The sequence below is a fragment of the Poecilia reticulata genome, chromosome 3 (genome assembly GCF_904066995.2).
Source record: "Poecilia reticulata chromosome 3, P_reticulata-male-v2, whole genome shotgun sequence".
In the NCBI taxonomy this organism is placed as follows: Eukaryota; Metazoa; Chordata; class Actinopteri; order Cyprinodontiformes; family Poeciliidae; genus Poecilia; species Poecilia reticulata.
This window is the reverse complement of record NC_088832.1, coordinates 8,301,842-8,323,534: the sequence shown is the minus strand read 5'-3', so window position 1 is coordinate 8,323,534 and position 21,693 is coordinate 8,301,842. Positions and strand designations below refer to the sequence as shown.

The window sequence follows — 21,693 nt, the reverse complement described above, 5'->3', positions numbered from 1 at the left end:
TTTTGCTGGAACAACAATGCACATGTGAGTAAGTTCGCAAAATAAATACACTGACTTGCTCAATAAAAGCTAACCCATCTCAAAACAAGATGCAACAAACCAATTCTATCAGTTTGTGCTTTTTTTGTGAGCACCTCGTATTTGTGCCTCGGCCTTTGTTCTGAGAGATTTCATCAGAAAAGAGATTAAATCAAACGTTATCTGTTTTGTTTTTACTAGTTCTATTAAAATTGTCACTGCATGTTCAGTGAAAGAACAAGGCATTGTTTCTAATACGAACTTATGTGAAGGTGAGTTTGAAATAAAGATGCACCAATTTTTTTCTTAGCCAATACTGATTTTTGTTTAGGTCTTCAAATTTTAACCAGTTTTATTTTTAGTATTTGATTAACTAAAAGTGGCTCTTTGATAAATTAAGCTGTTTTAAGTTCAACAGAAGATGAAAGAATTACAAGAATACAAATGAAACATAACAGCAGTTTAATTCGTACATTACATTTTTTTCCTAGAAGCCACTTTTAATTTTTTAAGACTGATGTTACTTTAAGATGATAAAAGTCTGCTGTATATTTACTGTGACTTTGTTTACTCTAACTATTCTGTTCAGATATTAAATAAAATCACCAAGTGCAATCTGCCATAGGTAAGATATCAACAACTTATTACTTTTCAACAGAACTCTGTTTAAAACATTGAACTATTATTTTAAAGAATCAACCACTGGTTTACAGGTAGGTCTAAAACAAGTTGTGATAAAAGCAAAATCCGCCAAAAAAAAGAAGATAAAACTCAAACAAGATAAAAAAGGCACCAAAATTTAACTTGAATTGGGCCCTGAAGAGAAATTCTGCTCGGGGCCCTGGAAAATTTTTGATCGGCTCTGAAATGTTCCGACCTCAACGTAATTTCAGTGGATTTCAAAGTCTCGCGGCCAAATGAGACACGTTTACTAGTTACTGTTACTGTTTAAAAGTTTGACCTTAGACATCTGCGCCTGCTGGACACCTCAGCCTTAAGAATCCAGAACAAAATGTTCACAATGGAAAAAGATGAAGCTTCACGTGAGCACGTGAACGCGCACCGAATTGGACTGACCAATCAGCTTACAGAGAGTAGTCCATCTGTTTTTGTTATGAGTTACAGCAATGAGACTCCAACTGTCACTGATGTCACGGACGTTTAAAAAAACATTCGCTTCGTGGCATTTATTCGTGAATATCTGCTCACATCAAACGCCGTGGGTCTTCCCGGAGAAGTTTTGGTACCAGTTCTAAGTTGGCGGTTGCCATGACTGCAAGTTCAGGCTGGGCCCCGGAGGGAAGTGACGAGCGGGGCTGTTGTTGGGACACGTGACTGGAGCTGCGCTGATCTGTTTTGACAAGCAGTAGGGAGGGAAGTGAGGCGGCGGAGGCAGACAGTAGCATCACGACTAGCAGGACTCACTGTTCCTTTAATCCGCATTTCGCCTGAATATTATCAGATAGTTGTCTCGCGCAGGAGTCTGGTGACCCAGCTCGCGTTGAAATACAGAGAGCTGCTTGGCGCGGGCTCGCGGCAGACGTTGCCGTCGTCACTGAAGCGTTCGGTCGGAGTCGGGTTGTTTGTTGTTGTCGGTTTGCAAAAGTTTTAATGAAGACCACAAAGGAAGTCAGCGCAGGTGGCGTTTCCAGCGAGAAGTAAATGGCGAAGGGTCGACCTCGAAAGCGGACCAAATTCGTTTGACAACATTTTGTCATTTTGTGACTATAATGATAGGCTAAAATTTGTATTGCCGTAGCTCCCCCCTCCGAATGGAAAAAAAACCCCATACAGAGACCGTTTGTAGATGGGCTGAGCTACGCTATAGGAGCTGAGATGTTTGGACGGTGAACCAACATTAACGAAAAGGTTAGTTGGTCGAGTTTTCTGCGGTGCTAGCTGCACTGCTGAGTTAGCAAGCCTCCGTAGCGGTGGTATCAACGTTACACAAGCTGTGGGGGGGACTGCGAAATGAATCCCGACTTAACTATGATTCAGGTGGCGGAATCCGAGACGAGCTGAGAGAGGAGCCAGCTTGCTAGTTGGATTACTAGTTCACAGATTGGTTACTCGCTAGCAAGCAGCTTGACAACTCGTTTGCCCAACGCTCCGAGTATCAGCTGTCTTTGTGTGAGTTGGACAATACAGTGCGACTCGATGGAAGCGTACAGGAGCATGCTAACAAAGCGAGGCTTTGTTGTTGGATAGGGGTGGGGGGGGCAGTTGGCACTGACACGCAGGCTTTACAGCTGATATCGTCGCTTAGCTTATACAGCAGGTCTCTGGGGCCAGAGGGGCTCTTTTTTTTTTTTTTTTTTCAAGGGGAGCTGTTTGGGGGGTGGGGGGTTCCAGGCACCGTCGTGTTGCTGTCAAAGCCTGTGCGTGACACAGAAAGACGACCCTGAAGTCAACCAGATGACACTGGACAACATGAAGCCCGAGCGAGGTATGTGAGCAAGCTGAAACACACACACACACACACGTATACAGGCACATCTCTGTGTGGGCAAGCTGTGTGTATAACCAGCTTTACATGACTGACTGTACCCATTTCCCCCCTCCAACCCCCAAGAGAGAGGACAAGAATTATGTAACAGCTGGTCTGGCTGGTTACATGAATTTACAAAACCTGACCTGAGTAGATGAGGATGTGCATACACTCCAGTGTCAGCTGTTTCCCTTTCCCTATTTTTATTTTATTTTATTTTTTTTACTTCATCCACAACCTTCTCTGCTGCTCTCCTGCCACATAATACACTTCCCTCCAGTAGCTCGTGGTTGACAGTATGCCTGCTGCAGAATGTTCCTGACACCCACCCTGTTGTGGAAATAAGGCTCCTGCCTTATGCTCTGCAACCTGTTTATAGCTTTGCTGTGTCTGCACCAAGACTTAAACAGGAACAGAGGAGACAGCCTTGTTTGTTTCAGTGTAATTGCACTAATTATGTCAGGGCATGAATATGCAATGGGATCTAAGTGCCAAAATCTTTGCTCTGACACAATTACTGATACTTTTTTTTTGTGGAACTTATTGGGATTTAACAACCTAAGCTATTTATTAACTGCTTGGTTATGTGTTGTCACATGTTCTGGCGACTTGGGTTAGTCCACAACAGAGTTGCACCATATTAGAAAGCCAGTGAAGGACCAGTGTTGTGTGGTCATGATCAGATTAACTGCAGTCAATCAACAATTGACTGTGTGTTTACATGTGTTATGAAACTGCTGCTAGGTTGCTCTTCCTTTGCTGATAATGAGACTCTAAAACACACAGTAATCTTGTCCCCCATCCCCCATCACCTCCACCCCCCTCAGGTGGGTTCTGGATTTTTTTAACCCATGGTTTTTTTCTTTGGCCAGCTTTATGGTATCCTTTATATGGAAACACTGACTCAGACAGGCGGCAGTGGGATGTGACAGGCCAAGGTTGGTGGCTCAGGGAGAGCCACAGTATAGTTTAATTATAGCCTAACAATGCAGCAAAGCATACTCCCATCAAAAACAACCTGGCTGTTAATTCACAGGTCATGTGAACATTCCTACCTTGAACTAGAGAGGAGATTGAACTGGGGATCTGAGACTGGAGAGCACAGACGAATTGTCACCAAAGGTTTTCAGCTTGACTGGTTGGAAACTGCATACAATAAAGCAACTTTTTTTTTTTTTTTTTTCCATAAGTGAATGTAACGTGCTACACAGGCTAGTTTTAGCTGCAGGGAAAACTCACAAACTCACTCGCTAAATTCAATATGAGTGAGGTGTTTAAAATAAAATCAGCGCCATTTAAAAAAATGAAATAAAATTCTGAGTTAAAATAAGTAACCCTGTTCCTCAGAAGGCACACCCAGAGACTGTTTACATTTAGTAATGCTAACCACATTATTATGCTAATTGCTAATGTAAGATGCTAAAGCCTCTTTACGATGCCAATTTTCTTTTCTTTTTTTGGATGAATAAAACACAGTTTTCCAGTGGCTGCCAAGACTCATTATCTGCATTTTATCTTTTCGTCGCCCTTCAAGGTTTATTAACTAGCTGGCTCTCGCTGCCATCCGCAAATCTTCTAAACCTGTTTCTGCAGAATCTGCTTCACACGTATAAGTCCTTGTTGGTCAGGGAGTCACTGTTGTCCTATTGTTCCTTTGAACGTGCTGTACTATTTCTTTGGCGCTGATAAGCAGATTGCCTATTGCCCAGATATTTATCGTCTTCTGTTTTCCCTGCATCCTGAGAGAGAGGGACTGCAGGGCTCTTTGTTCAGTAGCCTGGAAGGTCAAGCTGAACACCCAGCAGTCAGGTTAGCAGGCCTGAGCTAGGTTAACTCTGAAGGAGAGAGCTAGACAAGTCCAGACATGCAAACCCAGCATGTAAATGCGAGAAAGGGTCTGAACTCGTGATCAGCTGGGTGTGAAAAGCCATCAGGAGGATGTGGGTGGGTGACAAGGTCATCAATAAAGTAGTTAGTCAGCTTTTGCATTTCAGGTCTCCTTTACTCAGTTAAATACTGGAAGTGACCAGAGTCAAATATAAAGTGGTACACTTTTTTTTGCTGATTTGGTCTTTTTCACTACTATTGCTGTACTGTGGGAAGAATAAATATGTGCTATTTTGGTGGCGACCTAAATAAGCTAGCCCCATGATAGTTTAGTAAAGCCACTCTGAATTTATGCTTGTTTGTGATTTTTTTTTTCTCTAGTAAGAAAATAAATTAAAAAAACAAACACCCATTTTCAAAGGTTTAGTTATTGTTTTAGAAGACATCAACAACATAAACCAAATCTTTTACTGTAACATTAAAAAGGGTACTAATCATAATTTGGACCTCAAAGTCTTAATGACAGCTTTTGCCAACAGGAAGTCCTATAAGGGAGTTTATGTAGCGTCACTTCGGAGCATCTGGTGAACCATTCTTTTGTTGTAAAGGGAGTAAAAACGGCACTTATGTTGTGCTCAGGGGCCTAACCAGAGTCATCTGATCCCCTTGTTTTTCTGTGAGTTTAGTTATGAGTCAGGACAGTGTGTGTGGAGAAAGTGAGTCTGGCACAGAGTAAGTGTGCAACAGATCGCTGCTGTACCGCTGAACCATCCACTGGCAGCTTTTACAAGTCTCATAAAGAGCAGCTACAGAAAACTTCTGGTCCTGTTTTCCACCAGTTGGAGAAAACATGCCTCGTGGTATTTTTGTTTTGACACATTTTATTTTATTTGTTCGTTTTAGCTAAAGTGAGTTTAAATAAGGCTTTACTTGTATCCACAAAGAGATATTTTCAGTGCGCCGTTTCCACACGGAGCACGATTCAAAACCACTCCAGAACAGTTTACAATATAAAACGCGCTGTTTGTGCTTGACTGTGGTCCTTCACCAACACAGACATTCATGGCTGGGAAATGTGCCGGAAACAACTGATGATTTACATTAATTGTGACTTTGTTTCTGTTGTGTTATTATGTCATGCTTTAAACCTATATACAGAGGGGATCTCATCACGAGTCACGTTGGAGAATCAGTCAGCTGGCATGCCTCAGTGTTCTGTTTCTGCTCTCTGTAACTTTATTTGTATAGCAGTGCTTCCTGTTGTAAAGTCCTCAAATCCACCCACCCTCCCTAACTGAGATGCATATGTCTCAGCTGCTCACATGTAAAATTGTTATGCTTTGATCAGAAGTACACACAGTGACTAACAAAAGTATTCCCATCTTTTGAACTTGTTCACATTTTGCCACATTACCTCAAATTCTCCCTGTTGTATAAATAATTTTCATAACTGTGGGTGGGACTTGTGGTTGAGCTAAGGATTCAATAGGATCAGTGTGGCTTTTGTCCTGTCTGTGGGGAAAAAAGTGGCCCAGATCTGGATCATGACCAGAAGAACAGGAGCCTGGATACAAGTGGTTGAAGTGATCTTCGTTTGTTGCACTGAAAGGAGTTAGCTTAGGTGGTTCCAGTGTCTAATGAGGATGTCTCCTGTGTTCAGAGGCACATCTACTTGATTGAGATTCCATCCAGCAAGCTGTTTATCACAATGCATGTCAAGTGGAATCTCGTTACACATTGTTAATACTCAACAACAGTTGGATTTTTTGCATTTGAACAGAATGTTGTTGTGTTATTGGTGCATATTGTTGCTGTGGTGACAGTATTTGTGTTTTTATGATGTGACTTTAGCTTTGGCATATGATTAGGGTCAGTGTGCTGCTACAAGATGAAGCCTTCAGCCCAAGCTTAAGTCTTTGCAACAGGTTTTCCTCCAACTCTGACCATAACAGCAATCAATATTTCCACCTCCATGTTTCATGGCAAGACCAGGATCAGTTTTTAACCACTGAGTTTTGCATATGAACCAAAATACTCAATTTCAGTCTTGTCTAAAGTTTTAGATTGTTTTAAACAATTACTTGTCTTTGTTGATCCAAGATACAAGGGATCCGATGTACGCAGAAGGGATGCAAACAATCAATCGATTTACAACTGGTTGTCGATAAATGGTTTATTAGATTAAAATTAGTTCCAACCGATTAACATCCACTAAGACCTTCTTTTAGTTGTAGTTTGGCCACCACAAAACTTTCCTCATTTTGAATATTTAAAATGTCTTCCTGTCCTAGTGTTAAGTGTTCATTTAAAATGAAAGTTCATTGAGCCTTGAGAGGGCGTACTTGTCATTACCTCTACATGACTTGAAAATGGTCTCAAAACAACAGTATTGTAGCTTATCGCCATAACTTCTGGGAAAGCTTGTCGACTAGCAAAATTTATTTGGGTGACAGACTTACAGCTGACCTCTGAAAGCTCTGGGGTTTTATTTAGGATCATCAGAGTAAAATGTGTTAAATAGGAACTCTCCACACACTTTTCAAAGTATCCCATCGTTTCCCCTTACCATTACACGCTGCTTTATTTTGGCCTTCCGCGTAAAAATCCCAATAAAAATATCTGGACGAGTGCCGAAATACTGACATGATTTGAGGGTGTGAATACTTTGGAAGGTGCTGTATAACACGGAGCAGATGGCCGATTTTATTTTAGCTCTTTTCCACCTGACCAGTCTCCTTCCATTGTGTTTGCCTCTTCTCGGCCACAACAGGTGTTCCCCTCCGCTCCGCACCGATCACAGTTGGATCCCATCTGCATGTTATAACCGTCATCGACCCCTCTGTTCACGCTGTCCCTTTTAGTTCTAATCACAGCAATTACATGGGGCAGAATCAGACCTGCCTCTCGCGATGAAAAGAACTGCCGACTAAGCAGTCCTGCAAGGCTTGACTTTAAGAAGGTCCCTTTTCCAGCTGGATGTGGTTTGGCACCCAGTCGTCCTGGTATAGTGATGCCAGAGCGGTTTCTTAAAGGTCACTGAAATTATGATAGGAGCACTGCAGCTATTTATTATTACCGCTCACTGTTATGGATGCGGAAATAGTACGGCCCAGACTTGGTCCCGGGCTGTTGGATCATATTTCTTCTGCCAAAAGTGCACCGAGTGACGTAATCGCCTTTTTACATCCTCCCTGCCCACCGTGGCTCCTCCCAACCAACCAGCAGCGAGCCCCGCAGGAACAGGAAGAGCCATCTGTGCATGGGGATTTTTCTTGGTGTGGATCATGTCTGCATTTCAGTTTTTTTGTGTCTTTATTTTTGACCAGGTTTGGCTTCTTTTGATAGCCACCTGTTTTTTTGTTGTTGTTGTTGTTTTCATTGAGCATAAAAAAAATTGAAATGGATGGGGCAAAACGTAACTTTTCTTGAAGCTTTAAGCGTTAAGAAGCTATGCATTCCATATGTAGGTTCTACGTCTCCATGAATAATCAGGTGCAGGTATCCTCTGAGCTCGATCCATCCTCCCACTCCTACTTTTAATCCCTGATGTGACATAACAAGATTGCCGTTAAGCTGTAAATTCTGGAGGCCTGGTACAGTTTGATCTGAAAGCACACTGTAGATGGGAATACAGGAGCTCAAGCTTGTAAATTGTTTGGACATTTGGACAGCTTAATTGTGTTTTTTTTCTTTTCCTTAGTGATGTTCAGAGATATAGATGCATATTTAACAAAAATGTCAGTATTCTCCACAAAACTATTGATGATTTCCTGGTTTTACAGTTTCCACCTCCGTCCCCTCCCCTTTCGTTTTGCATCTCCTCTGTGTCACATCAAAGAGGCCTCAGCTGCTGTTACAGCTCAGCACTTCACACCTCCACCACAGATAATATCTATACAACAGCTGTAAGAACCACAGCTCAGCTGGATTAACTTTCCATATCCAAAACAAGAGGATCAGAATTGCCATGTGACAAATTTGTCATCCCTCTAGGCTGACTTTTTATTAAAGCCTCACCCATATATGTAATTTGGTTCACGCCAAAAAACCAAAAAAAAAACAAAGTGATTTATAGCAACGGAGAAGACTGGAGGAGCTATTCTGGAATTGACTTTTATATTGAGGCCAAAGGGTGAATTCCCACTCTGTGTAAGAGAGGAGTTGGTTATTGACAACTCTGCAGTTAAACTAGGATTTCAGGATTATTTTTTAAAAGAAACAAAAATGAGTAGCCGCCATACTTTCATAAAAAACTTTTTTTTTTTTTTTTGCATGGCTCATGCCAGTCTTTGTTTTACCCTTTGATTGTATTTCTAAACATCTCATTAATCCTGAAGATGGATTTCTTTACTTAATAGAATTCTATTTCACTCGGGAATAATTTCCACTTAGGCCTGGTAACAAATTTTGCTGGACATGAATTGTCCCAGAAGTCATTGCCATTTTGAAACCATTTTCAAGTAGTATGATGGTAATGGCATTTTAATACAGGTATGATGGTAATGGCATTTTAATACAGGATTACAATCTCAAACCTCAATAAACTTTAAATTCTAATGAACATTTAACACCGGAACAGTGAGAAATTTTAAATATTGAAAATATATAAACAAAACAACAGAAAAAACAAAATCAATTATGAAGTCTATAAACAAAATTGTCCATCAAAAAGGAGCTAGTTGAGACCAAATTACCAGACTGAATACGTTTTTGGTAAAAAGAGAGAGAAAAAAAAGAGAAATGATAAATCATAGAGATGGAAATTATTGAGCTTGTTTTAATTTATCATGCAACCAGTTGACTTATTGCTTATTGTTACAGGCCTAATATCAGCCCTGTTTGACAAATGTGTTTTACATCTTTTAATTATTTGGACTTTGAGCTCAGGTCTATCAAATCAATCAATCAATCAAATTTTATTTGTATAGCACATTTCAGCAGCAACCCATTTCAAAGTGCTTTACAAGTACATTTTTACATTTTATCTTTTTCTTTTACAAGCTATCAACAGTGTTTTGCATGAAAAATTATTTTAAAACATCCATTGGTATTTCACTACAAGCTATTAGTCTTAAAATAGACACGACAGAAGATTGACTATGAAAACGGTTGAATTCTTTCAGGTTTGAAGGTCTTCTACCAGACACACCACAAATCTTTCAGCACACAGGCTGTTACGCAAGCAGCTTTTTAATCAGGCTCACACAAATCTCTTATCTGTGCCTATGCTCCATATTAGTAGAGAGACGTAGAGGTTTTGCATTAACTCATTCTTCAAATGTGAAAATAAAATTCAAACGTTCCTGTAAAGGAAGTTGTGGTGGAAGGAAAAATCAATCGACTAAAGAAGTTCATCTGTGGTGCAAACTATTGTTGGTGGTGATTAACCACACACGCACACGCACACTCACACACACACAGTCTGAGTTAACAGAGAGCTCCTTCGGGGCACATTGTAGCAGTGTTAAGCACATTGCTTATTAACAGCAATGTGGGGTTAAGTTCATTTCACACTCATCACATCTATCCCCTTTCCTTCTCTCCATTGTCTCGTTTTATCCCTTTTGTTCCAACAACCAGTCCTAATAGTGAATCAGGTAGTTTAATAACCTCACCTCTAGAATGTATCAAATTTTGATCCGATGAATCGATTTAGGATAATCGATTACTGAAATAATCATTAGTTGCAGCCCTAGTGTAGATTAGCTTTTGTTATGTTTAGACAAACATGGATTGAGTGATTTGATTATGTGGCCAAAGTCCAGTCTGTGATTATTGCAAAGCTCTGGCCTGCTCATAGTGTACATAACATAAATGTCTTTTGGATAAATAAATGAAAACCACAACATATTTTTAGTGAAATAAAATTACTATTTCCTTAAAAAACAACCCTAAGTATTAGTTGTTTTAATCTGTAGCTCTGAAAATCTACAAATACAGTGAAACCCACTAGCATATGGGAAAGGAGACATTTTAGCACCACGTTTCAGACAGAGACCTTGTACAACTTTATGCAAAAACAGGTTGAGTGACGGAAAGAATTGACTGGTTGAAGGGGATGAAATAGAGCAATGTTGATGCAATATGTTCAGCTTCCTGTTATCTGCTGATGCCTAACTCCCTGTGGTAGCAGCCTGAATGAACAGATGACACGAAGATGGTTTCCTTTCTAGAAGATTCTGGTGCCTTTAGTACTTCCTGCGTTCTCACCGATGCTGAAAATCCCTTAGTTTTCTTTACTTGGCAACAACTAATAAAGTTATCTATGCAACTTATCTGTGCTTATGCATTGTCAGAGTTTTAATTTTGGGATAAAATTGTAAGATTGATGAGTTATTGATTTTGTATGCCATAGCAAACTAACAATTGGATAGAGTTGTTTATTTTAAAAGGAACAACAAGTTAGCTGTAAAGGCTAGCTTTCATCTGTAGTCCCTACAGACAAGTTGACAAGCTTCTTACATCAAAAAAGAGAATAACGATTATAAATAAAAGCATTTTTTGTTCAAAACATATCGGGTTACATTTTTGTGTTTGTTTTTTTTTAAAGTTCTATAAAAACACTCAAAAAGACTGAGAAGGTTTTCAAGTATAGAAACCAGTGCTCTGATTCTCAACCTCTGGCTGCATTAAATCCATCTTGAATCTGACACAGCTGACACTTTTTCACTCAACGTTTGGAGCCGGTGCTGCTCGGGTTGCTCAGGTCCGACTCCCCTTGCAAGAAGTTGGCAGCTGCAGCTGTGGATGGGTCAAAGGCACTTGCATGAGAGGGTGGCTCTGATTACAGAGAGGGGTTGTCCTACTGCCCCACTGTCCTGCAGTCACCAGCACTCAGCTGCTTTCAAAATAGCCTCTCCGCTTCCTATTGACAAATGTGTGCTGGTTTACATGTTTCAGTACGAATGTTTACCTTTTTTTGTTTTCTTTTTTTAATAATCTGGGGCTCAGCAATTCCCATATAACCCATCTTGTCGAGTACTCCCTTACTTACTCCACTCTCCGTTGTGGTTTCGGTTATATAACTTGCATTAGTCTGACTTTGCAAAGGACCGCTCTTAGCTGAATAACAAGGGTTTTTTTTATGGGAGGGGGGGTTGAAATGTATATGAAAAGAAAGAAAAGGAAGCAAAGTGGGAGGCATAACAATGCTTTGAAGATAATGTTACCAGTATTTCAGGATAGATGAGAGGGGAGGACAGGCGAACCTCACTAGTCTGTGTTGTATGTTGTAGCCCCCACTTTACCATACCGGCCCTTGCTCCAGGGCTAGGCCTGTCTCTTGTTTTGGGAACATTTTATCAGACGTAGTCCTTATCTTCTGAACATTCCTTTGCTTTATGTTGCACCTGGAAGCTGATCACTGAAACCAGTCTGGAGTGTTTAGCCTCGGAGCGACTCATTTGAATAATCAGGGATTTAAGTACCCTACTCAAGGACTACAGTTGCTATGGTTGTTGAAGATGAAGAGAGGAAACTGAATCTCACTCCTTAAGCCAGAGTTGTACAGCAGGACTGGGGGGGGGGGTCAGTAGCTAGTCGACACGTTGTCGCCTGCCATCGGATCAGAAAGTCAGTTTCAGCCGAGTTTATCGGACTTTGCGTTCAACTGCCTGCTAATACCTGAAATCTGCTGTTGTGTGGTGGGGAAAATCCTGCAGTCTGGTATAGCGCTCTGAGAAACACTGTTGCCTAACTCTGACAAACTGCCATTGTTACTGCTGCTTTCATCATGTGGAGCATGAACAATACTGTGAGAAAGCATTGTGAATTTTATGCAATGACTGTGAGTTTCAAATTGAGTACGTTTGAAATTTAAACCCTAAGTGACGTTACGAAATGTTACATAAAGCAAAAGCTGTAGAAAGTGTGAATCATTTCTGTATTTAAATGAAAACTTTAGCAGCAGTTTTAGTGTAAAGCATCACCGTAAGAGAGATCTGCTGGCATTTTACTACAACTGCATCATAATTGAAATTTCACATTCTAGTTATTATATGAAATATTTCAGCTAATTACAGCAGAGACAAGCCAAGAACTTCAAAATGTGAGATTTGATGTTCAGAACATGTTTTAGGGCTTATTGTGAAAGTTTGAATGACATTATCTTATGGGGGAAAACAAACTGAGGATTGCTTGATAAACTCCAACACCAGGGGCTTTTCTTGTAGGTATGTTGGGTATAAAGCGAATTCACCATCTTTAGACAGTAGATGATCTTTAAACAGTGTCATGTAGAAAAAGTTGTCAGTTTTGCTGTCTGAGCAAATCAATAAATTGAACAAAAAATTAAGAAATTACAACAAAATTTCTTTATCTGTCATAACATAACTGTGAAAAGGTTCATTAATATGAGTTCTGTTGACTTAGGCATTTGTAATCTGGCAAAATGATGGGAGTTCTTTGTTTTGCTTTATTTAAAAACTTGAAAAATGAATGGATTCATTGCTCAGGATTTGACCTGTGGATCACCAATCAAAGTAGATAAGGGAACAAATGTCTGATTCTAGTATTTGATTATTTCAACAGTGACTCTGAGAACAATACTTCTGTCTTTAAGCAGAAAAAGACATGCAAGATGCTAGCTGCAACAGAGCAAAAGAAAAAAAAAACTGTTGCACTTCGCAGATTTTTGATCACAAATTAGTCACACTTTGCAGCCCTGGTTTGTATCCACAGACAATTGTAAGGGGGTCAGGAAACATGATTCAACTAAGAAGCTCTACTTCATAAATAGGTTTTGATAATGTGTTGTGAAATCCAAAACTTAAGCTCCCCTAGGATTCCTTTTCCTTTCTTTTTTTTTTTTAAACAATTCTCTTAAAAGCTTAAGAGCTTTTTTGACTTTAGTAAATGTGAGTTTCTCAGCTAGCAAATAACTGTTCTGTTTTTCACTTGAGATAATAGGAGTGGAAGAAGGGTCAGGGTGGTGTGACAGTCTGAGTCGAGTATTTTTCTGCGTCTACCGGGAGTTTAATGAAAGCTGAAACAGAAGAGGGGTTCTCCTCAGCTGGAACTGTATCACCCCCTCATCCTATCAGGGCTTGTTGCTATGTGTGCTGTGAATCTGCTCCCTTTGTGTTTTTAAAAATGGGGGTGTGGGACACGCACACACACACGTGTCACAGAGTTCAGAGTTTTGAAATAGCATTTAACTACCCATGAGAAGGGAAATAAAAATTTTACGTGGATCTCTTAAACACTTGAGTCGTTGCTGACACACTAAGTTTATTGGCAAACTATTGCTCATTACCAACCCTTACAGTCTCTGGCAGAAACTGTTTTCCTGGCAAACTTTACAATCATTTCCAGTAGAAGTCCCATAACAACAAGGTAGACAATAACAGGAAAGGTGACCGAAAACCCTAGCTGACCCTCTCCTTGTGTTTTAAAGTTACCAGCAAACTTCTCCCCTGCTCTACCCAAGACTGAGAACAAAAGCAGTGTTGTAATAAAGAGTGCCATGAACACACAGATGCCACTCAAGACACACACGATGGGCATGGTTGCGTAAACAGATGAACAGACCAGTAATTGTACACAGAGCGAAGACATGGTATGGAACAGACTGGTGTGGCGACGGCATACACATTACTACCCACTCGTATTCACGAGCAGGAGCTTCAATTGTCTTGGAAGAATGTCAAGTTGAAACTCTTGTCACATCCACAAGCAAATTCTAGAAAGGAGAGCTCGTTCCCACACGCAGACACACTTCAATCATCCTGACGGGAATGTTTGAAACACATCGTCCCTGTTGCCATGGTAACTCATTCATCCGCCCTTTCTTCCCTGGTCAGCCGTCCGTCGTTGATCCATCAAAAGGAGAGTGTGAATAGTGATGTCATGTATCTGTTTCACCATTCCTAGCAACTTTTTGAAAACTGAAACAGAATGTGCTGCTGTTTGTTGATATTGCATTGCTCAAGATTAATTGTAATTAGGCATGAACCACGATAATAACATGATTATATAATAACTATGACTTGACATATATCAGTTCCAACATGATCTTATTACCTTTAATCAAAACAGGCAATATCATTACAGTTAAAATAATGGATATAAATAGTACTTGTGCTGCACAATATATTGCAAATATATCCTCAATGCCTTATCGTTCCGATCAATTGGTTATGGTTAGTATAAGTTCACAAATATACATTCTGAAGGTGTGGTAGTTTTTATTTTGCTGTGGCAGTGGACCACTATCAATTACATGTAAAGAAAACCTTACAGTGCAATAATCGTTGACTGATATCTTCTAAATGACAAACATTTTACATGTCAATAACATACTCGGTGTCACTCACAATAATTTTCCACATCTCAGGTGTCCAAAATGCTATGGATGGACTCAAGAAAAACCCTTCATGTCACCATTGCAATTTCTTTTGTAATATTGTTTTGCCCTAACATGTATTAATAAGTAAATGTAAGAAATAAAACCTGTAAAATTTTATAGACATTTTCAAATCCTAACTCTAATTCCAAACAGGCAAATTTGTTTTGTCTAACAAAGGAAAATATATAGCATGTGTTGTTAAGCCAGCTGATGGGCAGTGTGTAGCTTTATATCATGGAATGCGCTTCATACAGCTGAAGAAAACTCACTCCAACAATTTTTCTGGCATCTTCTTGAACTGTAGGAACATCATGCCTTTGTACCGGTAACTAGCTCAAGCCTTATTCGCTGATGACCATCTGCTTAATGTATAAAAAGGATCAGATCTACCTAATTAACATAAATCCAGTTATCCAATCTAGAGGGGATTGCTCGCCTGTCTGAACACATTTTCCAACACATTAAGTTCAGAACACAAAGCTCTCGTAGTCGTAGGACTGTCGCTGACAACAAAAGCTAAAGCTTTCTAAAGAGACATGTTGTGGTCTTGTCAGATTCAGACATGTTTGTGGTCTTGTCAGATTCCTGACAGATTAGATCTGTCAGCTTCTCAACACAGTTTGGGGAACAAGCTAATCTTTGACAGAAGTACTTCTCTAAAAGCATTCAACTCTAAAAGTTAACAATAAGTCAGACTTGTGTCATTGGCTTCTTATGTAACGGAGACAAATACTAAACAAAAAAATAATAATTTTGCCCCTTTTAATTAAATTCATAAAAAAACAAGGAACAACTGCCTATTTTGGTCTATAAACATCCCAACCAGCACATTATTTTTGAGTTTTATGATAAAAAAAAAAAAAACTTAGACAATTGTTAGTGACAAAAGATTTTGATGTATTTACATAACAATAGCAATTTCTTCATTCTTTGTTCGATTCAAAACTACTAATGTTATCAAATAACTTGTCACACATCGACTTACTTATGTGGAGAAAAAATGTTAATCAGTTAAAATTGAAATAGGCAGGCAAGGCTAAAAAAAAAATCTCAAGTCAGTTGAGACTTGAGACTCAACTTGAGACTTGGTCAATGACCAATGTCATTGGTGCATTTCTTAACATTCCATACAGAGTAACTGGCTGTGGAAAAAAATGCAAATCCTATTTCTGAGAGTTAGTCTGTAGTTGATAAACATCCTCTAGGGTTGCCTAACCATTGCAAGTTTGGAATGCTGGCGTTATGATTGTGGATAATTGATTTCAGAGCAAAATATGTTGCAGGAGTGAGCATGTTAGTGCGCTGAGTACCTGCATTTGTACAAAGAATGGACATTTGTCTCTGTACTTGGTTTTTTTTTTGTTTTGTTTTTTTGTTCCAGATGGAGTTATTATGCATTAGTTATCTGAGATGACATCATTTGAATCCAGTTGGCCCTGAGGACCATCTGGGGTCTGAAAATACTCTTGTCTTGCTGCAGAGCTGACCACAAAGCAAAAAAGACATTTCACATGGTGGCAGATACGCTTACTCATCATGCTTACACCTGCTTGGCCATTAGTGCATTTGAATACCTTTAAAGGTGCTTTCATGGTCTTATGAGGGAAAGTCTAGTTGAATATTTTATAAACAACCAAATATGACTAATAGATTATATAAAAAATTGTCACAACTATAATAACATAAGAACTGAGCAAAAACAATCACAATACAAAGTAAAAAGACAAGGATTAGGTATGGAAAAGAGACCACAAAGACTACAGAAAACTCTTGGTAGCAAAGTGCTTAAGATGCTGAAGACACTGAGTGGAGAACATGTACTTTTTTAAAAGCTTTAATGTTTCAGTGGATTGGAGACATTTAATTGATAGCAGAAGACTGCATCAGGCTCTGGAGGCACCATTTCCCTTACAGACTAACTCAATTGAGGAACAGTCCAACGCCCTGCCTTGGGGTGAATTTTAGCGTCTCTGTGGAATAGTAAATTAGTTGTCTGGGCTGTGCTTCAGGAAAAACTTTGATCCTGCATATGAAAGAGTTTGATTTTAATAACAGCACCATGCATTAAGCCTCTTCAGGGTCAGCACATTAGGAAGTAACTTGTGTTTTCAACAATTTTTTTATAGTTTTACACTGATAAAATTTTCTGCATTATAGGAACAGTATTCATCCTTTGTTAACTTGTCTTGCTGGAAGGTATTTAGGTAACATTTAATTGTAACAACATATACTGTGAAATCAGGGGAACGGTGCACTGCAGAAAATGGGAGCCACAAACTTGTTAACATACTTATTTCACTGGGGGCTGTAGAAAGGACATTTAGCATTACCACAACTGCCACTGAGTAACTACATTGAGTCAATCCTGGATATCCCCTCTAAGAACACTTATGACTGTCTATTTGAATAGGTCAAACGCCAGATTAATATGCATTAATGTGCTCAGTGTAAACGGTCTTGGCACAACAGCAGAAACCAAAACATCCACGTTTTTTCCTATATTTGATCTTGGTGGTAGAGACGATCAGAGAAGATCAATGCCACTCTTGGATTGGCCCGCCCCAGGTGCCAACCAATAGTATGTCAAGTAAAATGGCACCTTAGTATTTCAGCTTGCTAAGGACATTTTCTTTTGACTATTTTAGATATGCTCTGTGTGAAAGTAGGTGAATTTTCGGTGAATATTTTCGAGTGAAGTTACACAGAAAAATGCGCTAATAGACAAATACTGTGCAGAGTTTCCCCCAGGAAACTTGCTAAGCCCGGTGGTCGGGGCGTCGAGGTGGTCCACCGGCGGTCCACCATGTTTTTGTATTAAAAGATGTTAAGTTGACAGGAAATGTAAAAGTATTACTGTGTAATTACGGGAATACATCTCCAGTGAAATGCTATTTAAACCCACAACTAGACAAAAAACAACAAATTTGCACTTCTGTTTAATCCAAATTAAGTCAGTGGCTCCATCAGGCCCCCAAGGTCTTCAAGGGCCCCATAAACACTAATATTTTAAAACAGACCACAGATGCATAAATGTAAAACTTGTTTATTGAGATTATCAATGCTGTTAAATTTGATTCAATTGTTTAGGCATACATAAATTAAAAGATTTTAAATTGTTTAACATTTAGAAGCAAGATTTTAAGGAGCTGGCAAGGTTACTTTGTAAAACTTCAAAGAACAATATTCGTAGTTAGATTGTTTTGTTACCATAGCAACAATCTGTTGCTGTGAGTTTAATCTTTGAATTTACAAATACAAATTAGTAAACTGCAATTATAACTTATTGCTTTTTAGGCTGGCCAATTAAACTACTCCCTTCTGCCATTTTTCACTAAATCTAACACAAAAGTTGTTAGAGGTGCTGATGTTTTAGCAACAAGAGGGGCTGCTAAGTCAAAGTCTGCTCAAGGCCTCATACAGCCTTGTACCGGCCCTGCATGATGAGGTAATTTGCTGCACTATGCAGCAATGGGTACGCGCAACAAACAGGAGATTTAATTCAATGCTGCTAATGTGGTTTTAGTAACTCTTTCATTTCGTTTAATCGTCACAGAAACTATTCTGGTTGGTCGAGTTTATGGGACGAGTTTCTCATATCTCCGTTTGGCCGCGCGCATTAACTCAAGTAGACAACGTATTTGATATGATTTGATGCATCGTGTAACCAGAAAAATAATACTAAAAATAATAATAAAATAATATAAAATCGGTGTGATGCGTGACTCTAAGGAGAGCACGAAAGCTCCTCACCGGGCTGAACTTGCATGATGAGGTTAGCGCTGCTTGTTATCCGCAAACTCTCCGGCCAACCGGAACCACAGACATAAACTTTACAGGGAAGACAAACACAGAGCCACACGCTGGACAGCTGTTGAGATGTAAACGCCGCATATAATTCTTCGTTTACAAAGACAAATCATTCTCACCACTCCACAACTCGATCTCTGAATTCGCTATGAGTTATTCCTACGGTTCGCATTGAGCTGCGCAACCAGAGCTAACGCGGCTGGTTTTAAACTCTTACCTAGAGTTCTCCAAAGGATCATAATTCCTCACAGTAGGTTTATGTAAATATCCATACAGGTCAGCCTGTGTCTAGTTTGAGTGAAAGGAGACGCACGCAATCCCGCTGAGATGCGGCAGCGTGCGAGGCAAAGCACAGAGGGGCCAGCTGTGTGATTAGTCCGCACTGTCGGGTTTAAATGCAGCTATAAACCTATCTATTATAAACCTATCCTTTAGGAAAAAATGTATAAATAGGAATAAACAAAAAAATGCTAGTGAAATGCTAAGAGCAAAAGAGATGCTTGCAGTCCGACTTAAAAAAAATAAATAAATAAATAAAAAATATATATATATATATTTTTTTTTTCTTCTTCCTAGAAACGTAAACAAGCAACGCTTAGCCTGGCGGCGGGGCAAGTAAAGCATGGCGGGCCGCCAGTTCTTATAATACACTGGGGGAAACCCTGCTGTGTACCATAAATGATTAAATTGTGATTTTTGCCATAGAGGTATGAATTGAAATCTACCCAAAAAAGGCCACCTTTTATTTAGAGTTGCATTAAGATCATCTGTCACCAGATTTAGTCATAATGCCAAATTTGCAGCAACCTTCACAAATGTTGGTTCTGTTCAAAGACAGCCGATGTCAATGTGCGTGTGCATGTGTGTGTGTGTCAGGTTGACACTCCTCATCGAGCCCAGCAGACTGCTGCCTGGAGATTGCTTTAATACGCAGCCTTTCAGCTCACTGGTTATCTAAAGCCTGCAGGCTGCCCCAAGAAATCAAATGTCCTATTCATATCAGCTTAGGACCTCAAAAGATCTTCAAAACAAAGTTGACATTTTAAGTCTGTAAAGCACTCTTTCCTAAGAAAATAAGTTGCAGCTATTTGTTCTCAGTTTAATTATTTAATCATCTCAAAAAAAAAATTGACTAAGTCTCACCAGAGCAGTTAAAGTATTAATGTATTGCTCAAGTGGAGCTCATCTATTGATGTGGTGAGTTATTCATTATCTTGTTTCTCAGCTAGTTGGGGTACAGTATAGCAAAGCACATCAGCATGTAACTCCTAAAATACATAATATGGCTTCCCTTTGGCTGTTAAAATTGATTTTACTGTTAGAAATATGTGCTTTAGATAAAGACTGGTCGAGCTGTGGTAGTAGTTCTCAAATTGATTTAAATTTATACAGGAATAAGTAGTAATAAATAACTAAGTAGAAACATCAGATTTCCTGTCTCCCTTTTGAAACCACTGGGTCTGCTTCCTGTTTGCTTTTAAGGAACCAATCTGCTTAAGTAACAAAGTGACAACAACAGGAAACATTAATTTTGAACATTGACTAAGAAGAATAAAAATAAAGTATATGTAGTTCTAATGAGAACTTGACATACACTTTGATATACTCTCAGATTAATTTTGAGTTTTCTTAATCCCATACAGGCTCCAAATTATGCATACAGGCTCAAAACGATGCTACCACCCCCAAACTTGACAGTTGGTACAGTGGACAACCTCAGATTTGCCTCGTTTCCATCAAGCGGTACAGCAGAGGTTGATGTGGTATGCAATTTTATAGTATTCAGGAGAGCATTTCAATTGCCAGGTGGAATCTCATTGGACGGGCGGGCTTAAACCCAAACACTTCACATTGCGTCATACTAGTAAGATGACAAACGTGACACACTAGTATGTCTCATTCTGGACAGAAGCAGTGAGTTTTTTCTGTCCATGTTGACTGACGCCTGTAGCTCCAACCTAATCGTACTGTACCATTGTCCAGTGGATAATGGTAGGGTGTAAAAAACACATCATTAGGAAAACTAAAGCCATTATTGCTGACACTTCTCATCCTTTACATGCTGAGTTCCAGTTTCTGCTTTCTGGCATCAGGCTCAGACTCCCAAGTATAAAAAGCAACAGGTACAAGCACTCCTTTGTTCCTACAGCAATATCTCTTTTTAATGCAGGACAAGGTAGGGGGCCTCGCACCTGATTTAGTGTTTGCAACCCCTGTCAATCGATAATGACATACACTGCTGTACTCTTCCCATTATGCATTGATTTGTGTTTCATGTCCTTCAGGTATGTTTCTTTTTTTTATTTTTGTTTTATTTTTTAACCCTTGTCTTTTTATTGGCACTTTGTCTTTTTTATTCTTGCTGTAAAACCAATTTTACATTTTTTTCTCATGGTTCATTTGGAATACAAATCTGAATTGAATTGAATTGGATCCATGGGTAATCTATGCGGTAGGGGTTGTGTAGCCTACTTCTACATTGGAAACCTACAAAATAGTGTAGCGACCTGTACGATACCTCTCAGTGGAAATGAATCATTTGACTCCTCTGAGCTTATTTAGTCATTGTGACCGACAGCTCACTCTTGTTTGACCAGAAACCATTTCTTCAGTAACATTAGACCACTGCAGTCCACAGCAATATTAAAACGCATGCTCCTGGTATTCCTGCATGTCCCAGTTCATGATAGAGTTGAGCCTTGGTGGTTTCTAGATTATGAACATCCTGAACAATTTGTTCTTTCGTCAGAGGGAAGTGTTTGGGTTAGATGATTGAAATGTGAGCGCAGTTGTGTTCTAAAGGGGCGATGATCTCAAACATGTTGAACTTAGTCTTGGCAATAGATGATTTTTAACAGTTTGTAAATGTGTCTGTTGTCTGGCCTCATCAAAAATGTGATGTTTGACCTATTTGTTTCTGATCTGAGGGCTTAATATTTTTAGGCCAGTCATATGGGTGAAACAAAGCATTTGTAGGTCTATGTAGTGTTTGTCATTCTGACATTTTATTATCAAAGCTGATTAATGCAGATTTTTCATTAAAGCAAGGATCATTGTTGAATATTGATAGCAATCATTATTAAAACATAATGCTGTTCAAATAACTAAGAGCACTTTGTCCTGTCTGAACATAGGACAAAGGGAGATGGGAGTGGTAGCCATATGGATACTTATACTGCATTCAAATTAGCTGCCAGAGTGTGTAAGA

At 39.3% G+C, this 21,693-nt stretch overlaps 1 protein-coding gene across 2 annotated transcripts in view; it reads left to right on the top strand.

Annotated features, from left to right (window-relative positions):
* The first annotated feature begins 1,166 nt into the window (after positions 1-1,166).
* Positions 1,167-21,693, top strand: part of atosa (atos homolog A) — a 40,069-nt gene continuing 19,542 nt past the window's right edge. The window contains exon 1 of one of the 2 annotated variants that reach the window (XM_008404768.3): positions 1,167-2,464. In XM_008404768.3, coding sequence (XP_008402990.2) covers positions 2,434-2,464 — 31 coding nt within the window. In that variant the 5' untranslated portion in view covers positions 1,167-2,433. The remainder of the gene's footprint in view (positions 2,465-21,693) is intronic. The other variant, XM_008404767.3, reaches the window with a different exon arrangement.